This window comes from Callospermophilus lateralis, chromosome 3 (genome assembly GCF_048772815.1).
Source record: "Callospermophilus lateralis isolate mCalLat2 chromosome 3, mCalLat2.hap1, whole genome shotgun sequence".
Classification (NCBI taxonomy): Eukaryota; Metazoa; Chordata; class Mammalia; order Rodentia; family Sciuridae; genus Callospermophilus; species Callospermophilus lateralis.
Window position 1 is genome coordinate 174,313,218 of NC_135307.1, and position 19,803 is coordinate 174,333,020.

The 19,803-nt window shown below is 57.7% G+C and overlaps 1 protein-coding gene across 6 annotated transcripts in view; it reads right to left on the reverse strand.

Moving 5' to 3' along the window:
• Positions 1-19,803, reverse strand: part of Nol4l (nucleolar protein 4 like) — a 113,965-nt gene that overhangs the window by 18,336 nt on the left and 75,826 nt on the right. For 2 of the 6 annotated variants that reach the window (XM_076851689.1, XM_076851688.1), the window contains exon 5: positions 7,930-8,071. In XM_076851689.1, coding sequence (XP_076707804.1) covers positions 7,930-8,071 — 142 coding nt within the window. Of the gene's footprint in view, positions 1-7,929; positions 8,072-8,201; positions 8,296-8,585; positions 8,690-9,488; positions 9,629-16,174; positions 16,278-19,803 lie in introns of those variants that run through there. The other 4 variants (XM_076851690.1, XM_076851693.1, XM_076851691.1 and 1 more) reach the window with 4 other exon arrangements.

The window sequence follows — 19,803 nt, forward strand, 5'->3', positions numbered from 1 at the left end:
CATCTCAAAATCTTTAAAAAAATCTATTATCTTTAATACAACATATCAAAAAACATCATTTCAGCAAATAGTCAATAAAATGGAGACTCCTTGCCTTCTTCTTTCACTGAGTCACTGATGCCCGGTGTGTCTCCACTCGTGTGGCCCCAGCCATTTCTGTGTGCTCAGCAGCCACTGGCGAGGCAGCGTAGACCCTGGCTTCCCCTAACACTGACATGGCATCTTTCTGCAGGGACCCTGAGGTCCAAGCCCTACAGGTGTCCAAGCTGCCAATGAGAGCTCAGGGAACAGGGCCTAATAACAGACGCTGCCCTTGGTGGGGGATGGACACCGAGTACACACAAGTCGCTGTGCTGGGTGTAACTCCTCATGCCTGGCTTGCACAGGCTGTGAAGCAGACACCCGTGAGGAGCCACAGGCTCCTGGGCGGAATTCACCAGCCCACTGTCCCTGCAGAGGGAGTGGCAGCACCCAGGTGGCTCCCCAAAGCACTCCCACCCCACCTCTGTGCCGCTGAGCCCCTGGGAGTCTCTTTAGGCCTCAGTTTGCCCATCTGTACTAGGGGATAAAACCTGCCCCAACCAGCCCAGAGGATCTGCTCCCAGGGTGGACTGCCAGAGTCTGCGTCCTCCTAGGCCTGAGGTTCTCCCTGCTCTGACCACCCCAAGCACAGATGGCAGGACGGAGGGAGGCTGCTGCCGTCCTGGCTCCCAACAGATCGTGTCCGTGTCCGAGAGCAACAGTCACTTCAAGCCACCAGGTGTGAAGGATTCATAGGGCAGGGCCCTGATCTGGGAGCCCGTGTGCCTGTGGTGTCTGAGGGCCCCAGAGGGCCTTCCTTTTTGCAGGTCTTTCAGGAAGGAAGCTGGGCTAGCTCTGGTGCATCCCAGTCCTTAGGTCAGGGCGATGACGTGACGCGGACATGGCCCCAGTCACTTCCTGGTTCCTGGTGCCTCTTACCCCCACCCCAGCCTCCTCTCCAGTAGGGCAGGGCTGCCTCCTCAGGGGTCAAGAAGGAGGGGTGCTGTAGCTCCTGGGTGAGGGGCAGGTGGCCCCACAGGTCCTGGCTGATCTCCAGGGGGGCGGGCAGGGAGCCCTGGGAAGGCAGCGCCCACCTCCTTTCCTAGCAGGTGACTCTCACTTCCTCGGCCCCAGGCCTGTCCTGCTCTCCTTCCTCACTAGGCATCCGGGGCCCAGCAGCCTGCACAAGGCCAGCGCTGTACAGGCTGCGCCTCTCCTGGGATAAAGGGGCCTCTTGGCGCTGTCTCCCGGCCTCCCCTCCTTGGCGGGCTGGGGGCCAGCACAGCCCAGCACTGTCTGTGCCGCCTGCAGCTCAGCTCATGATGGGCACTTGCCTGTGGCCCAGGACTGCCGTGTGGCCCCCACCCAGGCTCTGGAAGGGCCTGGGCCCCTGGGCCTGCTCCGGGGGGTGGGGAGGGCAGGAGGCTGCTTCTTCTCCACCTAGCGGGCTCAGTAGGGCTGTTTGGGGCCAGAGGAGGCTCAGGCCCAGCTCCCAGGCTCACCTCAGAGATGCAGGCTCAGGTGAGGGGCCAGGCCAGCCCCACAGGTGAGGGGAGGAAGGCTGTTTAAAGGCCTCTGGTCCCTGCTGCTCTGATCCCTGCTCTCAACCTAGTGAGAGACCCCATCTCAAAAAGCAGCAGAAGTGGAGCCACCGCCGCCAACCCCACTGTGGGAAAGCCCCTCTGAGGCCGTCACGTGGCTTGATCCTCCCACCCATGGGACAGTAACCAGGCCCACCTGAACATTGGCTTGCAGGGACTTGGCAGGGGGGGTGTCTGTGGAGGGTGGGCCTGAAAGAGGGGGGACCACAAATGGACCTTTGGAGAGCTGTCTCTGGGTCTGAATGGCCTGGCCCAACACCCACTCACCCCTCCCACAGCCTCCTGATGACGCTTTGCTCAAGTGGCTTCTGCCCCCAGCTGGGCAGGTTCAGGGAGCATCCTGAAGGCCCACACAGCAGCCAGCACACACAGGTGGGCTACTGCCTGGCTGCGTCTCCTGGGGCAGCAGTGTGACCTCGCAGGTGCCTGCCTAGCAGCCAGGGAGCCCAGGGTAGGTGAAGTCTACCAGAACAAGAAGCAGGGTCTTCAGGGACCCAGGGTGCCTGGACAGGTCCTGGATATGTAGTGGTGGGGGACAGAAACTCAGGGGATGTGAGGACAAGTAGTGAGTGCCCAGGTGTGGCAGTCACCAAGAACCCTCTCAGCCTGGCTCTCCTTCCAAAGAAGCAGGGCTCTGGGGACTGAGGGCAGAAGCTAGGAGGCTCTGGCCTGGGCCCTTCGTGGCCAAGGGGGTTGAGGAGGCGAGACTGGACAGTGGGTCTTGTGAAGGGTCAGAGAAGCTGGGAGAGATGGAGGCCTCTTTGTCCTACAGGGGCATACTTTTCCTGCACCTCCCTGCAGGGACCAGGGAGAGGGGCCTAAGCCAGTGAGGAAAGGAAAGGTGGCACCCAAGGTGGGCGGGGCCCAACCTGCCCCTGACGGGACGGCCCAGCTGACCAGCCAGCCTTTCTCTCACCAACCAAGGGCAGTGAGAGCCAGGAAGCAGGAAGCCTTGGTCTTCCAACGCCATACCAGGATTAACGCCACAACCACCCAAGTCATGTCAGACAAAGTGAGGCTCAGAGAGGGTGAGCAAGTTGCCTGGGGGCAGGTCAGGACGTGTTCAGACCTCCTATATGAAGCCACAACTACCAAGACCTCAGGCCCTCAGCATCCATCCCTTCCATTCTCCCACCTGGCTGTGGCCTTCCTGGGTCATAGGAAACATATGGAGACATGGCTCCAGACCCCCAGGCCTGGTACCCAGCATCCTCTTCCCTCCTGACCTCCTACGGACACGCCACTGCCCAAGGCCCTCTGCCCATGTGCTGCCCCCTCTAAGGGCCTTTCTGGGTCTCCCGTCAGCATCAGCCATTGGCTGAGCACCTGTGGTCAGGCTGCGGACGGAGCCCAGGTCAGCCGACTGGGCTGAGCAGGACACTTCCTATAGCTTTGCTTGTGGAAAAACAGGGACTTGGGTGCCTTTCCATGGGAGCAGCCAAAACACGGGCTCCAGAGAGACCCGCTTCCCTCTGGTCGGGAAGTTACTTCCCCCTCTGTGACGTCTCCTCCTCTGTGGGACAGGAACAGTCACAGTTTTGTGCTCACAGGGCCGGTGCTGGGCACATGATGGGCTAGAGTCAGGCAGCCTCCAGTTGCTGGGCAGACCGGACAACCCTTAAGACTGCGGCAGATCTACCTCGGTGACAGGGACGGGGAAAGGGTGGCTACAGCACATGCCCTCCCATCTTCTTTTTAAAAGGAAACAAAGCTTTGATCATGTGCACAGAAAAGTCTGAGAAAAATGTGCCCCCTGAACATTGGTATTTTTAATTTTTTTTGCTCCTTTATTTTTTTCTAAATTTTCTACAATGAATGTGACCCTTGGGAAAAAAGACCAAGAACAAGATGCACATCTAAAATGACAAGAAAGCAGTCAGCCTGGTGGGGCCCACCCTCCGGGTGCTCCCTCCTCCACCAAACCAGACTCCTGGAGGGAGGTGCCCAGTGGGCGGCAGGACAGGGCTCAGCACCCAGCAAAGCATGGCGCTCAGTTTCCGCGTGGCTGAACCCAGGAAGGGCCCTCAAAGACCAGCATCCTCACTGCCTCTGTGCAGCCTCAGACTGACACAGTACCAGGCACCAGGGCCAGGAGCATCAGGCAGGGAACCCAGACCTTCTGGTCAGCAGCCAGGAGCTCACTGGCTCTGCATCCTGACCTGATGGAGGGGACACTCCAGTGTCCTAGGGGTCCCTGCGGCCCAGGCTGGAAGAGTGGCCCCATGTGACAGGCACAGACCAGAGACCTGGGGCTCTCCGGGCTCCACATGGCTCTGTGGCAGCAACCCCACTTCCTATCCTGTGAGAGGTGGAGGCAGGCCCCTGGTGAGCAGCACCCTGCACTGTCCCTGGCGCTGCTTCCTGTCTGCTCAGGGGGTAACGTCCACTCCCCACCTCGATGCCCCCACCTCTAGACTCCAGGTGCCACAGTTTCCATCAGGAAGGGGCAGAGGGAGGCCTGGTAAAGCCCATCAGGGAGACTCGAGGAGGCCTTGCCGGTGAGGACATTCGCCCACTTGTGCCTGCGACCCCCACGCTCCAGCCACTCAGCCACGGCAGCCATTTCCCCAGCTCCTCTGTGCCTGGCTGTGTGTTGCCCAGGTCATGGCCCTCAGGGTGCTGGCACTGAGGGGAGGACACAGGCGCCAAACAGATAATTCCCCAGCAGGGCCGACCACCACAGCTGACTGCGCTCAGCCCCAAGGCAAGGCCAGGATGCATCTCTGGCGTCCTAGCAGCTGGCTTCGCTCAGGCACCCTCTGTCCACACCCAAAGGCAGCCGGGCTGGGTCTCTCTGAGCACTGCCCATGTGCACAGAGGCATCCCAGAGCCGCAGCCAAGGCAAGTGGGGGTCTGCAGAGACCTCGTCCATGTGTGGCAGGGAGCAGTGGCAGGAGCCAGCTGTGCTGCCCTGGGCCAGGAGGGGGTGCCAAGTGGGCAGGGACCCTGGTGGAGAGGGGATAGCCCTGGGGCTTCCTTGGTGGCCCTGGCCGGGCCGATCTCCCTCTGTGCTGTCTCCTTGCCTGCAAGATGGGTCCAGAGAGCCTCTCACACAGGCAGCCAGAGCCCCACCCAGGGAGCACCGTGGGAGTGAGGCTACTGCTACCACTTGCCCCAGGGACCCAGGAATGGGAACTCAGTGGCAGCTGTGGGAAATGCTACCAGGAGGTCTGTGCAGAGAAGGTTCACAAGCAGTGGCAGGGTTGGGGACAAGCAGGAGCCACCACATGGGCAGCACCTGCACTACTGCTGCCCGGAGCCAGAGCCGCACACTCTGTCCACTCTCAGGCTGTCAACAGACCCTGTCAAGGCCCAGCCTTCCTCTGCCTGTGCTAAGATTTTTTAAAAGAAGAGGAAGAAGAAGGAGGAGGAGGAGGAGGAAGAGTAAAGAAAACAGAGGAAGAAAAGGAACAAGGCCCCGCCCACCACCAGATGGGGCAGTGCAGACCACCCGATTCTCAAAGTCGCTCGTTGGCATCACTGGCCAACAGGGGTGGGATGCAGCAACAGCTCATCCGCGTGGCCATGTGTGTCTTGCTCCTTCTGGTGAAAGGAAGAGTGGGGAGCTTGGACTGGGGAACAGTCCTCTTAAAGAACCCAGTCTGTGACCAGGCACACACCTATGATCCAGCCGAGGCAGGAGGAGCACAAGTTCAAGATCAGCCCAGGCAACTTAGGGAGACCCTGTCTCAAAACAAAATGTAGCAAGGCTGGGGTGTGGCTCAGTGGCGGATGCCTGCAGTCAGTCCCCAGGATTGAAAGGAAAAGGACGCCACTTTCCCCACTGAGGAGTGACCTGCACCCACCTGGCAGGCTCACCCACCACAGGCCTGCTCGTTAGCTCATCTGGGCAGCAAAGACTTGGCGTAACCCGCCTGGCAGCAGCTGGACTCACCAAAGTAAAAAGCAAGACTGCCACGGTGCATACCTTGCAAAGCTCAGGTATGGCCTCAGACAGCCATCTTTCCAAGGTGCTGCATCCCTGGGGGACTGAGGGCCCCAGGCCACTTGCCAATCCCACCAGGGGACCTGAGGCTCTCAGGGAGCTTACAGGATGAAGAGCAGGGCTGAGGCTGGGTGCAGCGTTCAGGGCCCACCACAGTCACCTGCTTGGCCTGTCCTAGTCCCTAGTCCTTCAGTAACAAGAGGGGACATGAGAATACCCTGAAGCTCCTGAAGGTCTCCTTTGCACTCATTCATGGGGCCAGATTTCAGCTCATTTCTACACAGAGAGCAGCTGGAAGGCTGGACCAGGAGTCCAGGCTGAGGGTATGCCCAGCCAAACCCTTTTGGGAACCCTTTGGGCAGACACAGTGGTCACCAACAGGCCCAAAGATTAGAAAGGGCAGCAGAGAAACCAGCCAGCTAAGCTTCCTCATGGCCTGCGATGCCCTGCACCGGGTCTAGGCTGGCTCTGGCCAGCACATCAGCCCACAGCCTCCAGATACAGCTGCCGATTAGATGAATCCTGGTCAACATCACCCTCCCGTCTCTGTCTCTGGCAGTCCCTGACACACACCCTTGTTCTGTCAGCAAGTCAGCTTGCCTCGTCCCCTTGTCCTGGCCAGGAGGGCTACCACCAGCATGGGCCTGCACTAGGCTCCTGAGGGCAGCTACAGGACAAATGAAATAGCCTTTCTGTGCCCTCAGTTGACATCTAGGCAGCAGGCGGCAGATGCTGAGAGTACTGCAAGGCCCCCCACAGAAATTCCTCCTTCTGGTGCCTGGTCCTGAGACCCCAGATCACCACATGTCACCACGTCGCTGGGGAAGTGTTTCCATCAGTGACCACACTCCCAAAGGGTGTGGAGAACAATAGCACAAAACTCTGCTGGGAGTGAGGGGGAACACAGCCCTATTCCTGGGCTGTGGGGTGCGTGTGTGTGTGGCGGGGGGGCGGTGCGGCAGTGCTGGGCCAGAATCCAGGATCCTGCACACGCTAGGCAAGCACTCTACCACCGAGCCACATCCCTGGGTTCCTACTCTGGGCTTCTGAAAAATGTTCTGGGCTCCTTCTTGGGAGGGTGTAACTGATGGCCCTTGGCTGAGCACTGCTGGCAAGTCCCTTGGTGTGTCTTGGGTGTGGCCCTCGATCAGCTCAGCTGAGGCAGGAGGTCAGCTGCTGGGCACATCCCAGTCCCAGAGCCTCGGGCAGCCTGTGGCGCCCCAAGCCTGGTCCCCACCCCCATGGGAACACTGGAAAGCGGCAGTGGCCGGGAGGGTCCCAGCACGAGGGGGTCTGGCTGACCTCACGAGGCATCAAGGCACAAAAGCCCTTTCTTTCCCTGCAGCCTCGCACCCCACTCCTTGCACAGCCACCCTCTGCACTCCCCAGCCCCTGGCCCAGACACCACAGGCCACCTGCAGGCTGGGTCTCCTCCCAGACAAAGCCAGACTCAGGCTGGGAGGGGTGGCGGGAAGCAGGCGTGTGGTTCCGCCATGGAGACGAACTTTGACCCAAACTGTGGCTCTACCCCTTATTTACTCTTTCAAGCTAACCCGTTCTGCAGAGTTAACATTACACCCCTTTTTAACCCTGTGCCTCCCTCCCACATCCAGGCCCGACCTTCAACCCCACCTAATTGCTGGCTCCTTCACCCCAGTTCTCTGAGGCCAGCTCTAACTCATCCCCCCACCCCACCCCACCTCCTCCCTGGAAGTCAGAGTCATCAGGGCAGAGGGGCCACCCATGCCTACAACCCTTTCAAAGGGAGGCAGATGCCATGGCCTTAGAGCCCAAGCCTCTGGGGCTCCATATGGGGGCTTGGAGTGGACCTCTGGGATCTGACCTCTGACCCTAACTCTCCAACCCTCAGGAAGAAAGTCTCTATTCCAAGGGAGGCCAGAGGAGGCAGACTGAAGGGCCTTGGATGGCCACTGAGGCCAAGGAGGATATGGGAACACTGTACATATGGTCACTCACCGGGTGACCTGTCCTCTTGCCTTTCCTCTCTGAGCCACAGTAACACAGCTCTTGTTTCCATTGCTGGAAAGCTGGCCTACTCTGGGTCAGACTCGAATCATGACAACTTTGAAATCCATGTCCCTTGAGCCTAGGAACATCCGAGCACACAAACACGCATGGTGCCCTTTGGGGGAGAGTCCTTGTGTGCTCCACCCATTCATCTTTGGGAGGAGGGACTTGCTCTGTCACTTGGGGCTGGGGGCATAGAGGTCCTGGAGATGTTGGAAACTCTGATGGTGGTACCACCTCCAGAGGCCTCAGCCCAGATTCTACCACCCAGTCTGTCCAAGCTGCTCACAGGACAATCCAGCCCCTCCCCCACTGGCCACGAGGGGCACTCACCGTCCTCTTGGCCATGGAGGTTCTGCGGGCTTCGCATCCTCTCGTCCTGGCTGGGACTCAGGCTGGAGGCCAGGTGTGGGTCAGCTGACATCCATGTGGAGTCATTCATATCAAAATCTTCACTGCTCACAGAAGTCTCATCCTGAGCAGAGACAAAGAAGGCGGGCATTCAACAGGGATGGGCTCTCGTGGGGCCTGAGGCAGCCTTTGAGTAGACTCAGAGGCCTATGGGCATTGGGAAGTGCCCTAGAAGGCACAGGGAGCCCCCAAACCTTGTAGTGAGGGCCGGGTGGTGCTCCCCCTGCCCCTTGGAAGTGGCCTGGGCTCTGGTTCCTGTCGAAGACCAGGGCTGAGGGCCCCTGCTGTCTGTAATTGAAGACAATTAAGAGGCCTGCATCCTGTGGGGTGGGCGGCAGGGCCCAGCTCTTACCCTGTGAGCCAGGTTGAGATGAGGCTGTAAACAAGGGCTACTGCTCTCCGCCTGCAGCCCGGGAAAGAGGGTTCACTCCGCACAGGGCCAGCGGGCAGCAATGGCACTAGGGAGGCCAAGTGGCTGCCTCCACAAGGGCTGCCTCCGACTCCCCTGGAGCATGCATGGGATTCCTTTCTCCTACTCCCCCAACCCAGAGGACATTTCTGTCTTCCTCCTTCCTAACCTTTGCTGTGCTTCAAAGATATGCTCTTGGGTGGCTTCCAAAGCTGAAAAGGCCAGCCCCAGAAGTGTGGAGAAGGAAGGGGGTGGAACAGGCCAGGGTTCCGACCAGACAGCAAAGGGGGTTCAGCTCAAGGGCCTGGGGGGCCGCAAGGGCCTTCCAAACAGCCGGATGGCCTGCTGGAGAGGACCACGCCTGCCTCCTCTCCCCTAGCTGCTGGCTTCAGTGTGAGCCCTTGGCCAGTCATCCGGGAACCCCCGGGGCGGGGCCCTCTCAATCCAGCCCTCCAGCAGGAAGGGACCCCACCTCCTTCTGGCCCAGCCTCTTTCAGGAGCAGCAAGCAACTGTGTTTGGGAGCCGGCTGTAAAGCACAGGAAAGATGACCCAGCAGCTCCACACCCAGAGTTCTGGCCTTGCCTCCCTTTCTCCCATACCCCAATAAGATACAATGGCCTCTGTGGGCCCAGTAAGAGCCTCTGGTGGAGCACCCCCAGGGCCCCTCACAGACAGGGCCCCGCACAGACGGCTCTTTTATGGTGAGCAAACACTTTGGTTTGAACTTTCTTCACTGCTGTCCCTGGGGCAGACACATCTGCTAGAGAATGGCCTCCACTCCTCCCCCACCACACAGGGCTGGCAGGGAGTTTCCTGGAATTCGCAGCTTCTGTGCAGCCAGTGTGGACCCTCTGGGCTGAGTCCAGAGGACAGGAGCTGGGACCAGTACTGTGGGGCCCCATGTTGCCCCCATGCGCTCCCCCCACAAACTCAGTGACCAGTTCCCTCCCATGGCTGCCTGCTCTTCAAGCACAGGTCTGCAGCCTCCCAAAACTTTTACACCAGAGTGCACATGCGCTTGCAAAGGTTCTCTCTGCACAAAGCGTACAAAAGCACAGAACTCTTCCCTACTTTAGCATGGGGGCTGACAGGTGGTGGTGGTGGGTGTCCTTTGGAGGTACAGAACAAGTGCACTGGATAAGCCGCTCCATGAGCCCTGCTGGAGCTGGGTGGGCTCTGGGAGTCAGGCGCAGGCATTCTCCCTTGGGCCCCTGCTCTGTGCAGAGGTAGGAAGACTCCGGGGCATCAGTGGCACAGGCATGAATTAAAAGACTGTATCCTATGAACATTTGGAAGCACCTATTCAAAGTCACCATCCATTCATCAACAAGTATTTCCTGAATATCAGCTATAGCCAAGCACCGGACTAGGTGCTGGGAATCCAGCTGTGGAACAAAGTCTGACCTTCCTGACACCCCCCCATCCAGTGCAAGAGACGTACAATGAGCAGAAAAATACCTAAAGCACAACAAAGCCGAGGAAGAAGGGAGAGCAACCTGCAGGGCCACGCCTGCCAGCATAGTCCAGAGAGAGCCTGTTCAGGGCACACTAAGCAGAGGCTACAGGAAGCCAGGAAGACCCACAGACAGCATTACAGGCATGAGCTGTGCTATTGGATCCCCAAGAGCAATGGCAAGGCTGTTGTGGTCAGATTTGGGTGAGCACACAGGGGTCGCAGGGCCACACAGGAGTGTCCTCTACCAGAGTGCACAAAACCCTGGGTGGGCTGTCCTTATCATCTGTAAATCAGGGGCTTGCAAAACATTCTACTAAGCAGAGAAGGGCTCAGGACCTCCAGGAGCAGCACCGAAATCACCCACGCTCAGGCCTCACTTGGCCAAGTCCACGTCAACAGAAGCCCAAGCTCTTCAGGCACCCAGTGCTCCCCTTGCTTGGCTCACCCCACACTCGTACAGTCTCACTAGGTGGGCACAGTTCTCATCCTACAGATGAAGAAACAGAGATCCTCAAGGCCCTCACTTGCCCAAGGCCACAGACTAACAAGTGACAGAGCCAAGTGTGTGCCTTGCAAAGGCTCAGACACATCTGCCTTCCGGTCTCCAAACCTCTGCCCAAACTGCCCCCTCCTGTAGAGGACCCCGTCCCATTCCACACACGCGCCCTCCACCAACTCCAACGCAGGGTCCATCATTAGTCTTCTGGAACACCTCGCCTGGCTGTACCTCGAGCCCAGCTGTACAGTGTCACTGTGTTATGGGTCTCTGCCTCGTCTTTCCCCAGAAAACCCTAGGTTCTTCCAAGAATGGGGACCAGCCTACATGTGCTCTGAGTTCCCCACAAGGCCAGCAAGACTTGTTGAATCAACTGAATTGCCTGGCACGACACTGGTGTTTAATGAGGAGGCTGCATTAATTTGACAATTAAGGATTCTGGTCCCACTGCACACAGGTCTTGAACAGGGGCCATATGAAAACCTGGGCCCTGGCTGGTGGGACGGCAGCCACATGCTCCCCCTTCCTACAGCTGCCAGTGCTTGCCCTCCCCCAGCCTGGGGATTCTCTGGCTCAGACTGCTGACCTATCCACTAAATGGACTCCATCCCACCCTGCCCTAACAGGTCTCACTGGGAAGAGGTGGGCTGTTTTACATTGGCATCGAAAACACCTGATAATGAAGGGCATCCAATGCCCACACGCATGGATCAGGCAAGGGTTCTAGGAGATTCCTTCCCAAGGGCCCTCTGAAGCCAGCACCTGAGGCAGGCCTATCTCCTGATCCGGTCATTGCTCAAGGGGCCTGCCCAAATGCACACAGGCACAGAGCCCAGGGGTGGAGCTGGGGTCTAGATGCTGGAAGTCTGCACTGAGAGCGAAAGCCTATACCACAGGCCACCCCACCACGCTTCCTTCGATCAAAAGAACCAGATTCCATAACAACAAAGTGCCTGAGATGAGACCAAAAGGGAACTCAAGGGCAAGGAGGCCACATCTATACTTAGACACGTGTGCATGCTGGAAACACACGCTCACTCTTCCATGAATCGATGCACATTACTGAGCAGCTACTATGTGCTGGTGTTGGGGACCCAGATGACCAAGGTGGGGCTCCTTCCCTTCAGACCTTGTCATCTTGGGAGAGGAACCAGCTGGACATTCTGACCCACTTGTAGGTACTGGGGGAAGCGGCTGTGGGATTTCTGCCCAGTTTTCAGGGTCTTTTCCCATAGCCTCCAAACCTCAATTTTGGGGGGCAGGTACCAGGGATTGAACTCAGGGGCACTCGACCACTGAGCCACATCCCAGCCCTATTTTGTATTTTATTTACAGACAGGGTCTCACTGAGTTGCTTATTAGCACCTCATTTTTGCTGAGGCTGGCTTTCAATTTGTGATCCTCCTGCCTCAGCCTCCCAAACTGCTGGAATTACATGCATATGCCACCATGCCTGGATCCAAACCCCAATCTTTTGAGACGTGGTTCTAAGATCTTGACATCCTGACTGATATAGCAATTTTTTTAAGTAAGAAATCAAGTCTATTAAACCTAACTTTTCTGGGGGGAAAAAAAACCCAAGTTTTGGCCAGACTTACACAAACACCTTCAACATCCACATTTTCAGGGTTGAGCTGGGAAAGCAGACTCCTCAAGACCCTCTGTAGCCAGGTCCTTGCCATGAAGCTCCCCACCCCCAGCCTCAGAGGGGCAGACTGTACCTCCAGTTACCCACTCACGCCTGAGCCAGCCGAGGCTGGAGAAGCAGGCTAATTACACAGGCAATTACCAGCACACACAGTTCTGAACCCATCACCCAAGTCTCATGGGACCTGCAGGAGGCAGCCAGTGCAGGCTTGAGAGCGCAGAGGCCTCAGGCCTCTGCCGAGACCCAAGGCTCTCCCCTTCTCCCCCAGAGGCCACAAGCCAGTCACCTCTTGTTCTTCCCTTCTAGAATCTCGAGGGAATTTGAGCCACTCTTTTTTCCCTTTCTGTTAACAAACTTTAATAAAACTTCCAGCGGAAAATAGAAGGGTGCATGCAATCCATGCTTGTGGGTCTCCTCTCCCCAGACCCTGTGTGACTGGCTAGGCAGCTGTCCCCTGGTTTGTCTTACATCTGCCCTGGATGTAAGACAAATCAGGGCACCCTGGAGCCTGTAGCCTTACCCACCCGGCAATAAAAGTCCATCACGTAACTGGCATCACAGGGCCTGAGCCATCATGGGTCACAGGGCAACAGGGCCAACTGCTCTTCTGAAAAGAGAACCCTGAAGTTGGCTGGGCAGGCAGGTAGCACCTAGTCGGTCTTTGGGACACACCCCAACCTGGAAGCCGTGACTCTGGGCAGGGGAGAGGAGCTGACCAAACCCTCCCTGCTCTTATCTTCAGTCCAAAATTCACAGGCAGGTTCAGTTTCTCTCCACCCAGCTCCAAGGCCCTTCCTTCTCTGTAGACAAGCAGCACCAGCCACTGCCCAGCCACGGAGGAGAACACGGGAGACCAGAGCAGAATGGAGGAGCAGGTCTGTGTCCACGGCTTGTAACTATGGGGAGCTGCTATCAGTAACCTGATTATTTTACAACTGGGGTCAATTTCTCTGGAACTGGGCTCCTGGTGCCTCTGAAGTGGAGCCATTTGCATCCTCTAGGACTCAGGATCCAGGGGCGTGCCCGGTGCGATATTTTCCAGGCCTTTCCTCAGAGCTGTAACTCTATCTCTACCACTTACATGAGAAAGAAAAAGGAGGAGGATTTGCCGAGAATTTAGTGCAACTGTAAGCCCTAAGCCCTGACCAGGAGCCCTGGGTGTGTGTTTCAGAGGACGGTGGGGGCAGGGATGTGGAGGGGATGTTTCTGAGCCAGGCAGGAAACAGACCCCTCTCTGTACAGCCCCCAGGTTTGTTTGGTGGCCGGAAGGAACACCAGGCTTGGGCAGTTGCCCCAGCACCAGCTCTACCAGCCGTGGGTAGGCACCAAGATGCGGAAAGTGGTGTAGCTTTTCCACCCAGTGCTGGGCACGGCATGCTCAAGCACCTGTGGGCCCTTGCCAGGCCAAGGATGACTCGGCCCCTCATCTCCATGTTGGCGAGCACTGGGCACACCACCACATGCCAAGAAGGTACTGAACCACATTTGACCCCAATTCAGCCACTTCAGTTCATCAGATGGCTTAGTAATGGAAGGGGAAAATCCCCAAGATCCAGAGAAGCCAAGGTTCAGATCCCTATTGTGTTAGGTCTGCACCAGGAGAGGCTGAGGTGGTCCCAAGTCAGCTCCTAGGCTCCCTGGGGTCCTAAGGCTGCTGCTTCATGCCAAGCCCACCTGGCCACCAGGGGAGGAGGCCAGACTTCCAGGGACACTCCCTGCACAATTCCACTCCTTCCTGCTACCAGGCCTCCTTTGCTCACCAGCCATACATACAAGCACAGCTCTTCTGGGAAATGTGAAGCAGGGTGGGCTGAGACAGCCAATCACCTACCCCACTTTAGGTATTCTCCCTCTCTTTCCCTCCCGCACTCTCTCTCTCTCATTCACACACACACAGTGTCTGTCACAACGGTGCTCACATATACATGTGCATGCTCTGTTGTCCTTGCTGTAATGGACGCCGGGGTGCTGTGAGGGAGCATTTCCCACACCTTCCCACTGGTGTATGGAGGGTAAAATGGGCTTTTGTTCCTAAGCAAAGGCAACTGGCTGTTTTCCCAGCATTCCTCACCATGAGGGCCTCATTGATACCCCCAGTCCCTGCCATTAATGGGGGTCTCTTTAAAAGGGACGTTGAAGAGATGAGCTGCAGCAGGCAGGATTCTTCCAGCCAAAAGGAAGGCTGCAGGGAATCACTCTGAGCTAATCCCCTGCAGGGCTGTCCTTCCAAGAAAAGGACCCAGACAAGACAAAAAAGTTCTTGAGCAACTCAAGAGATGGCCCAGCTCCCCATTGCCCCAGGGTGGCCAAGGCCAGGAAAGAAGTTCCTCAAAGTCAGCTTTCTCAGCTGGGAGGAAGATCCTGGGGTGCTCTGGCTTGGCAGGAAGGTGCTGAATGGGGTTCTGACACCCAGCCACGGGGCAGTGGGAGCAGGAGGTGCTGCCTTAAAATCCTACTCACAAAACAAGCCCAGCCTGAGCTGGGATTAGATGGGAGCTGGATATTATTCAAGGACACATTTAGGCCTTAATGGCTTTCCAATGAAGGGGTAATTTACTACCTAGGGGGTTAAACTACCCACTGGGGCCTGAGCCATAAATGGGCCTTCTCCCCAGACCAACTCACAGCCCTGAAGCCAGCATATTACAGGGGTCAAGACAGAGGACCTGGTCTCACCATTAGAAGCTCTCTCCAAAAAAGTAATGAGAGCCCCCAACACCTCTCCTTAGGTCTACAACTTGGGCATGTGTGGGGGATTGGCAGGTGGGGTGGGAGGGGGTCCCAGCTGATTCTGGGATAAGTAGGGCTTTATCTCAAGGGAGAATCTATTTCAGGCCACAACCCTCAGAAAGAAGAGGAAATCACAGAGTCCAAACACCATTTCAGGTGAAATCAGGAGGTTATTCATCTCCCCTCAGAGCAGACAGAAAGAAAAATCAATGTTTTAGAGGGGGAAAAAGGTTCCATTTGAATTAATGGGTTTGTGGCTTCTCCATTGATCCGCGCCTCTTCACACTTTCTTTTTGTGCTTTTGTGCTCTTGGGGAGGGAGGAGGGAGAACAGACTGGGGACTGGGGCGGGAGGGGGGGTTCTCATAACGAAAAGGACGGTCTAACCTTAACCTTTCTCTAGGAATAATGCTAATTAGCGAGGCTTAATGAGAACTTCCCCCAGGAAGCGCGGCTCGGTAGGGGCGACCGGTAGGACGGCCAGACTAGGGCAAAGGCAGCTCGGAGTGAGAGTAGGGACACTTCTGAACCCAAGCGGTGGAATTAAGGGGGGAAAAAAAAATCTCCCTTCTCCCTGCCCCCCTCCAGCCAAAGTATCCGGCCCTTGAGGACTAGGTAGAGGACAGAGAGTAGCGGGCGGAGGTGTAAATCCAACTTAACCCTGCACGCGCCCTGCAGCCGGCCGCCTGCCCCTAGCCCGGTGTGCCCCTGCGCCGAGAGCCGCCGATGCCTACGACTTCCGCACGGATGGTGCACCTGAGAGGGGCACCGGTTCCCTTGAGGAGGGACAAGGGCCTGCCAAAGTGGGTTCAACTCTGCAAACCGCGTCTCAACTCGCCGCACCGCGGCGGGGAGCCCCTCCCTGCCACTCGAAGCTTCCCGTCCTCACATCCCCAAACACAGTCCACTTCCCTTCTCCCGGAGGCAGCGGCAACCCGAGCCCGGCCCCCACCCCGCCGTCAGCGAACGTCTTTCTCTCCGGGACGCGGTGCCCAGCCCGCTGCAAACGGTGTGGCCGCCGCACAATACCGCGGCGCGGCGCACACAATCACCGCCCCCCAGGACCGGCGGCGCGCACCGCCCGGGAGTGGGGTGCGCCCGGCAGCCCCGGGCACTTGGAGCCAAGCACACCTCTCGGGCACCCGGCGGCTCCCAGAGTCAGCCTTCACCGGCCCCCACTCTCGGTCATACTAACCCGCCACCCCCCCCCCCCGCCCCAGCCCACTCCGCCCAGGGCGCAGCCGCTCGCCCGCGCCCCCCTTCTCAGCCCTGGCGCAGGAAGCTCCCCCTGAGTCCCCCTCCCCGGAACCCCCTAGCCCCCCGCCCCCCTAACCGCAGCTCAACGGCCGGCGGCAGCGGCGGGAGGAGGGGGCGACGGTCGGGAGCCCGGAAACGGCCCGATCGCCGGGTCCCGGCCGGACTCCGTACCTGGGCGGGCGGCGAGGCGGAGACGGGCGGTGGAGCTCCGCGAGTGAGCGGGGCAAGCGGCGGTGACAGCCCCACAGCTCCAGCTGCTGCTGCTGCTGCTGCTGCTGCTGCCGCCGCGGCCGCCCGAGGAGAGGGGCTGGCACCACCGCGGCGCGTCACTGCCCGGCCCGGGGGCGGGGGTGGCCAGGGGGAGGGCCCTGGCGAGCGGCGGCGGCGGCGGCAGCGCCGCGGCCGGGAGGGAGGAAGGGGGAGGGGGGCACCGGGCACGGGGAGGCGGGGGAGGGGGGCGGGACCGGGCACGGGGCGGGGGCCGGGGGGAGGGGAGCGCAGGGAGGACGCACGCAGGGGGAGTAGGAGGAGCAGCAGGAGGAGGAGGTGGAGGGGCAGGCAGGCGGGAGGAGTGGGCACTGAGGGAGGCGGTGGGAGGGAAAGGAGGCACCCAGGGAGAGGGGAGAGGAGAAAGAAGGGTGGGGGAGAAGAGGAAGAAGGAGGGGGCACTGGGCCAGGTAGTGGGGGGGATAAGGGCGCGCTGGACTCGCCGCCGTGCGCTCTGTGGGGGGAGAGCGCTCTTAAGGGAAAAGAGCTTAAAGGAAGATCCGTGCGGGGGGCCGGGCCGGGGAAAGCAGGCTGTGGGGTGTGTGCCTGCCCCTAGCTCCGGGAGGCCTTTGGGTCCCAGGGTTGGGGGCGGGGGCGGGCACCTGGCAGTCTGTCTGTGTTCAGGCCAAGAGAGGGAGACTTGGCCCAAAGAAAGTGACTCAGGCACCTTCGGGAACTCTCCGTGCCCCGGGGCCTTCGGACAGCCCACGACCCCCCTCGGGTCTCTCCGGTTCCTAGGGGACGCGGATCCTCCTTGGGCGGGGCTGCCAGGCGTGGGGGCTCGGCCCCAGGAGGTCGGAGTGAGACCCTGGCCTGGAAAATCCAGGCACGTGGCCGGCTCTCTGTCGGGTCCCCACCCCCCCACCACAAGGCCCCCTTTTCTTGATCAAGTTCAAGCTCGAGCTCCTTGCCGCGCTACCCCTCGGCTGCCCCCTCCTCTTCCCTCCCCCCCTCTCGCCCTCCCTCTATTCCGCACCATCTCGCCTCTTCACTCTTCCTTTGTCTCTTTCCCACCACTTAGTTTACACCGCCCCTGCTCCCCTCCTCCCTATCCCCCAGTAGGCGCCTAAGTGTCCAGGCTGCGCTCACCTGTTCGACCCAAACATTTCGGAGACCTAGAGCGCCCGCCGCCAGTTCCCTCCCGGCTCCCTCCGCCATCCCTCACCCGACTCGGCGGGTTATTGTGCTCCACCAAACCACACTGTGCCGGCTTCTTACGGTGCGCAGTTGTAAAGTCATAGGACAATATCAAGAATGCTGCTCCATCCCAGATCTGGGCGCGCACTGTCCGCGGAGACTCAGTACCGCAGGAGACGGAAGACCCACTCGGATCACAGATGCGATCCTCCTGGCAAACAGACCTTCTCCCAGGGTGCAGGAGAAGACGGTTGGGATGGGGTATAGTAGGGTGAGGAATGAGGTACCTGGACTTCCGGGCCACCTCAGATTCGGCCTGAAACGTAACACGCTAGTCCCCAAACAGCAGAATTAGACCCCGACTAAGAAAATGGGTCAGGGGCAGCCGCACCCACCTCCCTGTTGCAACAGATTAGGTTCGGATAAAGCTAATGTTTCAACGGGGATAGAGATACGCTTGTGGAATTCTGTGGGGAAATGCGCCCCCCACCACCACCAAAAATAATAACAATCCCACCTCCTGGTTCCTCTGGTCGAATCCGAAGAGGAAAGGTAATTTCTACAGACTTCTTTACGCTACAACTCACTCACAGTAGAACCAGCTGAGAAAAGAAAATGAGACAGCCACCGCGATTGTTTGCAATTTTGAAACAGACTGCCTTTAACCCTCCAACTTTTTTTCTGCAAAAAGCCTTTTTCTTTCTTCCTCTGAAAGCTTTGCATTGTGAACACTCTAAGTAGACAAGGCTCCCTCTACAGGTGTGAGCTGGAAGTACACCACCACAGGTTTTGAGCTCAGTATTCACCCATTTAAAAAAAAAAAAAAAAAGACAACATTTCAAATTAAGGGCACGCAGACTTCATTCTGCACATACTAAAGATTTTTTCTGCCAATATAGGTCCCATGCTTTCTTTTTAAAATAGGGTTTAAGCTTTTTTTCCTGAAATCAAAATGCAATCTCGAAGAGACTTGACTCTTGTTACTTCTCATCCTCTGGGCTGTGGGGGTCTGCAGGCTTCACTAAGTCAACACCCACACATGTAGGTGCCCAGTAATGATTTTTAGATTGAATCAGTGGCCTTTCAGTTCATCCAGAGAAATGTGGGTGTTTCCAGCATAGGAACTGTCCTTCCACACTCTGAAAATCAGATAATTCAGGCTCAGGATTTCCTGTCTCTTCCCAACACATTTCTATAGACCTTTGACTTCTCCTGGCCTGAGTCACTATTTCACAGCCATGGTGGACATCTGGGCTTGAAATATAAAGCCAAATCCAACTGAAGTTCAAAGGTGGAATTGAACCCAGATAACCCGCCTGTTTTCTGATTAATAAAAGAGAGCTAGTGCCGCTTAGGAGGGCAGAGCGGTGATTTTTTCTAGGCATGAAATGCGAACTCACCGTCACTGAGATAAAACAGCCCCAGCCACATTTAACCCACAGAAAGCAGTTCCTGGAGGAACCTGGCTGCTTGGCGGCCTGTCATGAGGTGGGGCTGTGCGTGTGCTGCAGCCCACAGCAACTCCCAGACCCTATCCCTGAATGAGCTGCCACTCCCAGAGTAACCTTGGGTTGGTTGTTTCCAGCATCCTTGTGCCTCTGGGTAACTCCTTCTCTCCTTAAAGTGGCCACAGCATGGGTCTCCACAAGGAATTGGGTGACCTAGTTTCTTGACCACTAATTCTCCCAGTATGTGTCCCTTCTTCAGGCCCCAATCTGGGCGGACGGAGTCCATGGCAAGGACAGCTGCTCTTGCATGCTAAAGGGGGGGGGGGGGCGGGACACTGCCCTCATGCCACCTCCAGGATCTGCAGACAGTGGGTGCTTTCTGTAAACAGATGCATGGCACATGCTCTGGGGAGCCTCTCAAGGAGCTGGCACCGTCAAGCAGCCTCTCACAAGCGCAAGTGGGGCCCTGGTCAGGGGACCCTGAGGCTTGCTGCTATAGGAATAACACCCCTAGTGTTATGAGAGCAGACACCATTCAAGCATCTCAAAACACTTTAAAGCCATTTATCCCCAATCATTAAGGATTACTTGTTAATAACAGAGGGGAAAGTGTACCTGCCTAATGGAGTGACTGAGCAGACACCTCCCAACCAAACAATCAAATCAGCTGGCCCCAGAGTGGGGCCATTCTGACATGATGTGGCCACCTCCTGAAGGGACATGACAGAAACAGCATCACCCACGTTGGCAGCAACTCCAGATCTCATTCTGCCCCAATATAGTTAGTCTGAATCTGATCATGAGGAGACAACCAGATATTCAGAGAGACTCCATGATACCAGGGTCCTGGACTCTTCAAAACATTCACTGCCATTAATCTGACTGCTCTAAATTATGAGACAAAAGAGAAATAACAGCTCAATGCAACATGTGAATCCTGGCTGGGTC